The following is a 7,886-nucleotide window of genomic DNA, read 5'->3' as shown; positions in this document are numbered from 1 at the left end:
GGGGGGCGGGGGGAGAGGCCCCCCCCCCGCCCCTCCCGCCCCTGTCCTCACGCCCCTGCTCCGCTCGCTGGCTCACGTCAGTGTCTCCCGCAGACCACCCTGGGCCCTTTGTTCCGGAACTCAAGGATGGTCCAGTTCCACTTCACCAACAAGGACCTGGATGGGGGGGGGGCTGGTGCCCACTCCCCATCCTCGTGGGCCCAAGGGAGCCACTTTTGATGGTGGGGCTGCCTTTGTGACCTCGGGTTCCTCAGCCTTAGCTTTTTTTTTTATAATTACAACAAGCAGCAGATTGAGGTCCGTTCCATGTTAAAACCCTTGGCTCTGACGGGGGTTTGCTGGGCTGGCTTCCTGGGGCCAAGAATGACAGAAATGTATTCTCTCGCACTTCGGAAAAGAGGAGTCTGAATGAAATCAGGGTGTCAGCAGGGCCGTACTCTCTGAAGCCTCTAGGGGAAGACCCTTCCTTGCCTCCTACAGCTGGTAGCCCCCGGCGGGGTTGGCTTTAGGCAGCAAAACTCCAGTCTCTGTTTCCGTTGTCACATGGCTGTCTTCCCTCTGTGTGTTTCTTCCCTGTGTGTGTGTCTCTGTCGTCTTATGAGGACACCAGTCTTTTGGACTGGGGTCTGCTTTAATGATCTCATCCTAACTTGTTACATCTGCAAACACCCTATTTCCAAATAAGGTCACATTGACAGGTGCTGGGGTTTGGCACTTCAGCATGTCTTTCTGGAGGATACAGTTCAACTCATAACACTGAGGGAGGCTCTCTAAATAGAGCAGAACCAGTTAATGAGTACATCCTGTGGACCTGGCACTTTTCTAGGAGAGGGGACTTTTGGCGGATTACCTCATGGAATCCTCAGGAAAATTTTACAAAGAAGGTGATCCTGAGAGTTGGGAATACCTCCAACTGCAGATAGCAATATACCCAACCAGCAGAGTTTTTAGAGCAGATAGATGATTGGGGTGGAGGCTTACAACAACAGTTCACGCTTTCTCCTAGTCCCGTGTGTGTCAGCTGGGCTCAGCTGGGCTAGTCTTGCCTGGGGACTCTTGTGGGGGTTACTGTCAGGTGGCGGCTGAGACTGTGGTCATCTGAAAGCTCACCTGGGCTGGAGGTGCAAGATGGCCCGCTCACATGGTGCGGTCAGTGGGGTTCAGCTGGACCTGGCCATCCGGGTGCCCACATGTGGCCTCCCCGTTTGGCTTGGGCTTCTTCAAAGCATGGCAGCTGGGTTCTGAGAGGGATGTCCCCAAAGCGAGCATTGTACAAGCAGGCATTCATTTGTGACACGTAACAGGACATCCAGAGGTGAGCAGCTCTCGGGGTTAGTTATGTAGCCCCATGACGTCAGGGCCAGGATCTCTGGGGTTCTCTTGGCTTCTCTCTAGTGGTTGTAAGATGGCTTTCGAAGCTCGAGGACTCTTGTTTGACTTGATGTAGGAAGGCAGGAAGGAGGCGTGGCATCAGCCGTGTATTTCCCTTTCTTTAGGAAAGCACTTTCCCACACTCGTGGGCAGGCTTCCCTTCAGGTCCTGGGCCAGACCCAGGCCACTGGGCCACCCCTGGCTGCATAGGAGAGCATCGGGGAACAGGCACCCATGAGTGCACTGGGACCCAGACATGTTGCTACCCAAACGGAATCGGGGTTCTCTACCCAGGGGAGAAGGGCAGATGGTAGACAGCTAGCAGGGTCTGCCTCACGTGAGAAAGCAAGGCTTACTTGGCCAAGGTTCTACAGGGGGGACCTCAGTCTTATCAGCCCCTCCTCCCCCAAGAGCCCAGCTCCTGAATACCCTGCGTATTACGGCCTTACCTGACGTTCGCTAACGTTTCCCGGGTACTTCCGTGCGTCCAGCCATGGGCAGGCTGCCTGATGTGGGTCGGCACATCCCGGAGTCACATCCCCTGTGGTGTTAGCGCTGCTGCCCGCGGTTCTCACTGCGGGTACTGAGGCTGGGAGGGTGTGGCGCCCCCAAGGGCCTCTTGGATTCCCAGTCAGTCACGTATCCGCCACCACCTTTGACCACATGATTCCAGTGTCAGCTCTCTGTTGAAGCCCCTCCCTCTCAGCCGTGAGCCCTCCCAGCCTCCCGCGGTGTGGCAGAGTTGGGGGGACTTCCTCTCTCCTCTCCTGCCCGGTGGTCAGCAAGTGCCCAAGTGAACAGGTGCCCAGCCTCGCCCTGTTCCTTTGGGCACCCAGCTCTCTGGAGCAGCCTCAAGCCAAACCTTGAGTCTCCTCCACCTTTCAGAGCAGGAAGCTTGCCACTCCCGGCCTGTGGGGCCTCTAGAACCATCTGAAACCCGGAAGGGTGGGAGGCCTCCTCCTCCAGGGTGTGACCAGTTGCGATCCCCTCCCCCAGGCGGGCTGCGTGCACTTCCCGCACACGGCCCCCTGCGAGGTGCGTGTGCTGATGCTCCTGTACTCGTCCAAGAAGAAGATCTTCATGGGCCTCATCCCCTACGACCAGAGCGGCTTCGTCAACGGCATCCGGCAGGTCATCACCAACCACAAGCAGGTCCAGCAACAGAAGCTGGAGCAGCAGCGTGGGGTGAGCGCCGCGGCTCCCGGCCCCAGAGCTCACGGCCAGACCCCGCAGGGCCCTCCTGGGGCTCCAGCGCTGGGCACTTACTCCCGCCAAGTTCAGTCCCGTCCCCGTGTTGCCATGCACCATTGCTCTCCTTTTTTAGTGTTCTTGTCGGATCTCCAAGACACAGCCCCCTCTTGGGGACCTGGGAATGTAAGGTTTACCTCCCAGACCTGCCCACCCGCTGCAGAAAAGGTCCCCAGCTCCTGACAGGTTCCCTCTCAGGGCGCAGACCCTCCCCGACATGGGGACGCCCCGCCAGCCACTGATCTGCTCCCTCTCTCCCCACACAGATGGGGGCACAGCAGGCCCCCCCGGGGCTGGGCCCCATTCTGGAGGACCAGGCAAGGCCCTCGCAGAACCTGGTGAGGACAGGGCCAGTGGGGTCAGGGCCCGGGCGGGGGCGGCCCCAGAGGAGGCTGTGATTCTGACCCCACCGCAGAGGTCAAGGTGTCTGGGGGCTCTGCCCTCACCCCCGTCTCTTCCCGTCAGCTCCAGCTCCGCCCGCCGCAGCCCCAGCCGCAGGGTACCGTGGGGGCCTCTACGGCCACGGGGCAGCCGCAGCCACAGGGTGCTGCCCAGGCGCCCCCGGGCGCCCCACAAGGCCCTCCCGGAGCGGCCCCCGGCCCGCCCCCTCCCGGACCCATCCTTCGGCCCCAGAACCCCGGGGCCAACCCCCAACTGCGGAGCCTCCTCCTCAACCCACCACCGGTGAGATTTGGGGGCGGGGGGCAGATGGGAGCTGTGGGGCCTGGGCCTTGACAGTTTGATTCCTCTCATCTTGGAGGCGGGAGGTTGGTTTGATCGGAGGGTGTGACTGGCGGCCCGCCTGGCTCCTCCCCATGTGTCTTATGTGGGCTTCTGATCAGATTCCTTGGAAGAAAGACCAGAAGCTACCCGAGGGGCTGGGGGAGGTGGGGGCTCCCCACCAGGGCCCTCTGAGCTGCTTTCCTTGTTCTCCCAGCCCCAGACTGGGGTGCCCCCGCCTCAGGCCTCCCTCCACCACCTGCAGCCACCAGGGGCCCCTGCACTGCTGCCCCCACCGCACCAGGGCCTGGGGCAGCCCCAGCTGGGGCCCCCGCTCCTGCACCCGCCGCCGCCGGCCCAGTCTTGGCCTGCACAGCTTCCCCCAAGGGCTCCACTGCCAGGTAAGGGGGTTCGGGGGCGGCCAGGGTCCTGGACTGAGGATCCCAACAGCCCCTGGACCGGAGCCCCAAGACCAGTGACTTCTGGGAAGTAAAGTTCTGGGATTGAAGAATAGCGGGTCCCCCGTGGCTCTTGGGGCTCTAAGGGCTCCTGGGGGACCAAGGAAGCAGGAGCTCTCCCCACCATTCCCCTCCTGCGTGTCTTCCTGGGGTTGCTGGGAAACATAGTCTTAGGGCCAGAGAGGTATGTTGGGGGATGGGCTCCCAAAGGCTTAACGGGAAACAGACTATCTGTGGTCACATGGCGTCAGAAGGCGCCTCTGTGGGTCCCCCCAGGTCTTCCTAGACCACTCAGTGCCTTGGGCTCCCAGAGGAGAAGGGAGGAAGCAGGTCCAGGGCCTTCCAGGGCCCCAGGGACTACTGGGAGATGCAGTCCCTTCCCCACTGCCCCCCAGGTCAGATGCTGCTCAGCGGGGGTCCCCGGGGCCCGGTCCCCCAGCCGGGCCTGCAGCCCAGCGTCATGGAGGACGACATCCTCATGGACCTCATCTGAACCCCCGACACCCAATAAAGTTCCTTTTAACACACGCCCCGGCTCCCGTCACTGACATCCCCCAGGACTGGGCAGGAGGAGATGGGGGGAGACACCTCTGTCCTTGTTCTCGCTTCAACAGACGTCCCTGAGGCCCCGGGTGGTGAGGCCAGGGCCTTGGCGGCGAGTCAGGCAGTCTGGTGCAGCCTGGCTCCAGGGAGATGTGGAGGCAGCAGGCAGGGCCCCCAGGACCACGTGCACTCGTGGAGCTAGAGAGCGTACCAGGTGGGCCCGGAGGAGGCCTCTGAGCCAGCTGGGCTTGGCAGCATCTGTGAGAAGCAGGAGTCAGGGAGGCTGGGAAGGCAGGCGCTGGCGGTCTAGGTGCGGAGACCACAGAAATGAACGTGTGGGGGCAGGAGGAAGCTTGGGGTGGTCAGAGGAGCGAGTTCATCCTTCTGGAGCACGAGCATAAGGGAGGGGGGCCTAGAGAGGTGGGCAAGCGCCAGGCTGGGACGGGGCTCAGATTCCAAACCAAGCAGCTGGAGGCTTGTCCAGGGGATGCAGAAGAGCTGCAGGAGGCCACGAGCAGGGGCCAGGCCTGGGTCGGCTGGCTCTCAGAAAGCCCCCTCAGGGCTATGGGATGTGATGGGGCAGGACGGAAGGCAGGTAGGGGTCTGGGGCAGTTTCCCTGGGGAGAGGAGAGGCCAGAGGAGGGGCTGGGCCGAGTCGGGGGGCAGGAGGGGTGAGGCTAGAGACTAGTGTGCTGTGTGAAGAAAGCTGGGGGTGTACGGGCGGGGTTGAGGGCGGTGCCCAGGGCCTGGCCTGGGTGTGTGGTAGACAGTGGGCCTCCCTGAGGCAGGGAGCTGGGAGAAGGAGCCAGTAGTGAGTGTGACGGTCCAGGGACATCCAAGTGACCAAGGCCGTGTTGGGAGCTCAGGATGTGTGTCCTTAGCGACAGTCTGTGTTTGGTGGTTGAAGACACCAGAATGGATGAGGTCTCATGTGGAGAGGGCAGGCTCCATCCAGGTCCCAGGCAGAGACCTACCTTCCAGGGCTTTGGACAGGGTGGACAGTGGAGCCATCCTGGTGATGGGAAACCCAGCAGGAATGTAAGGAGGATGTACAGGTTTGGGATGTAATGAGGCAAGGGGCCTCGGGTCGTCCTTAGAGAGACGTCCAGGGGACGGCTGGATACAGACACGTGGCTGGAGCACAGGGGTGCTCTGGCCTGGGGGCAGAAAATTAGTTGTCCGTTGTCAGACCCTAGAGCAGTGTTGCTCAGAGAGTGGTCCACAGCTGGACCACCAGCATCCGCATTGTTTGAGATGCCGGTTAACATCAGATTCCCGGGCCCCGTCCCAGGAGAGAGGTTGCAATCTGGTGGCCCGTGGGCCACTCTACAGATGAGTTTTGTTTGGCCTTCCCTGTGTTAGCATATGTGGCATTTTTTTTCCTAACAAGTTAGTTGTAAAAATCAGGATAATTCACACACACGCACACACACACACACACACACACACACAAAATCTGCAGTCTTGGCTTCTCTTGACAAGTCAGAAGATCTGGCACCCCTGGGCCCGCCCTTCTGCCTAGCAAACAACGGGCTGGAGCTGCCCCTTTCCATGGGGCGTGTGCTCTCTGGTTCGCCACAGTCCCCACCACTCCCTCTTGACTCCCCTACCACGAGGCAGGAGGCTGTTGCCTTTGGCACGGGGCTTGCACTGTTGTTGTTCCTGTGGTAGCGTTCGGAGACAGTGAAATCTTTCTTGTACCCATGTCTCTACCAAAAGTGGCAAAACGAAAGAGAGAACGAGAGGGCCACGTGTTTCGAGAGAAATGGGAGCGAGCCTATTTCTTTGTGGAGGTGAAGAGCATGCCTACGTGCTTAATATGCAAAAAAATCGTGTCTGTGTTGAAAGAATACAACCTGAGGCGTCACTATGAATCCAAGCACAGTAAGAGCTTCGACCAGTACACAGAGCAGACGCGAGATGCGATACTCAATGAACTGAAAAAGGGCCTCAAGTGTCAGTAGGGCTGGTTTTGGGAAGCGGACGGGAGCAGTGGCACGGCTGCCACGCACGGTTCCGGAATCACGTGAAAAGAGTCACCTGGGCGTTCCAGCCTACCGACAGCGAGTTTATAAGGGAGCAGAAATGACGCCTCCCGAACAGAAACTCATGTCTGTCTGGACCATCCTTTAAGTCTAGCAGGCATCTGCATCCCACGGGGAGGTGAAGAGAAATCCGAAGACTGACAAGTCCGGTTGCTTGAATGAGTCAAATCAATCGTGGCCTTTTCTATCGCTGCTCATGAACTGTTACCACCCAGTTAGCTTTATTTATTTGTGGTGTGGAGAATCTCGATGTGACCGAAGAAACCTGTGACACGGTGCCAAGGCAGGCCCGACACCGGGAAGTGACCTGTTCTCTGTGTGTTGAGAGAAATGCACAGTTTCACGGAGACTGGTCAAAATGGCTGAGCACAGCTACAGACCGTGGTAGTGATCAAACGATCAGTGTCACACGGGACCGACAGGGGATGCCTTGATCCGAGGACTCAGATCGTTGCCTCAGCCACCAGGCACTGACCTTACTAAGAAAGTCAACGGAACACAGGACACGACGTCCATGACAGGCTCGTGTACCTTAACCACGGGCAGGCTGGCGATGAACTTGACCCAGTGTGTTTCATAGAAGCTCTGTGACCTGGTTGTCACAGGACATGTGGAAGCAGTCTGAACCGTTGCAGTCCATCCACTTGGTTCATTTCAGATGAGGCAGAAGCCACACCTTGGTTCCCCTGAGAAGGTCAGTCAGAGACTTTTGATCGAGGTTCCAACCCTTCTGAACACTCTCTTTTCTCTGGAAGGACGTACACAAACAGCTACTTGAATGTATGATCGTGTTCACCCAGTCCTGGCGAAAATGGGGAAGTCGTTGGCAGGGAATATTCTGACTCCCTTTCGTTGCTGCAGTTGGTTTCCAGAAACGAAAGACACGGCCCAGACCACGTTCACCCACCTCGCGGGGTTAAAGGCCAAATTCCCCCAAGGGCTCTCCGCATCCAGACTTGATGAAAACTAACACTGTCCACTCTGCCTTTGTTGGTGAATGTCGATCGTGTGAATGCAGACCGCAAACAGTAGTTATTGAACGAACTACAGGGCAATAAGCCGCTGGTTCCCAAGTGGGTTCCATCGGAAGATGACAGTCCTACAGCACTCTCCAGTAGTTGTCCTGAATCTCTGCGTTTGGAAGCGGCCACGCTTGTGAACAGCCGTTTTCCGTTACAAAACTGAATCAAGTTCAATATCACTCCCAGCTTCAGGAGTCCAGGTTGAATTCTCAACCACCCATCCCACCATGACATCCAAGGCCTGACGTTGACATCTGGGGGCGGCAGGGATGATGTCGGCCTCCCGGCTTCAAGTCAGGGAGCAGAAGAGTTACGACAGAGAAAAAAAAATTTAGTAATTAAATATTTCTATTTTTCAATTTGTATTTTTTCAATTTTGGATTTGAAATATAAACTCCAGTATCACACATGTTTGTATTATGTTCCGTGCATTCACCAGAGTTCAGTAAAGATTCCATTTGATTATATTTCTGGCCGTC

The 7,886-nt window shown here is 58.2% G+C and overlaps 1 protein-coding gene across 1 annotated transcript in view; it reads left to right on the top strand.

Moving 5' to 3' along the window:
* MED25 (mediator complex subunit 25) overlaps positions 1 to 4,325 on the top strand; it is a 14,922-nt gene extending 10,597 nt beyond the window's left edge. The window contains exons 13-17 of the mRNA XM_024768225.1: positions 2,296 to 2,556; positions 2,886 to 2,957; positions 3,085 to 3,303; positions 3,557 to 3,740; positions 4,193 to 4,325. Of these exons, the coding sequence (XP_024623993.1) occupies positions 2,296 to 2,556; positions 2,886 to 2,957; positions 3,085 to 3,303; positions 3,557 to 3,740; positions 4,193 to 4,290 (834 nt within the window). The 3' untranslated portion in view covers positions 4,291 to 4,325. The remainder of the gene's footprint in view (positions 1 to 2,295; positions 2,557 to 2,885; positions 2,958 to 3,084; positions 3,304 to 3,556; positions 3,741 to 4,192) is intronic.
* Positions 4,326 to 7,886: the final 3,561 nt, after the last annotated feature.

The sequence above is a fragment of the Neophocaena asiaeorientalis genome, unplaced genomic scaffold (assembly GCF_003031525.2).
Source record: "Neophocaena asiaeorientalis asiaeorientalis breed wild unplaced genomic scaffold, Neophocaena_asiaeorientalis_V1.1 scaffold629, whole genome shotgun sequence".
NCBI lineage: Eukaryota > Metazoa > Chordata > Mammalia > Artiodactyla > Phocoenidae > Neophocaena > Neophocaena asiaeorientalis.
The sequence above is the reverse complement of the archived record's forward strand: the minus strand, read 5'-3'. Positions and strand labels throughout refer to the sequence as shown.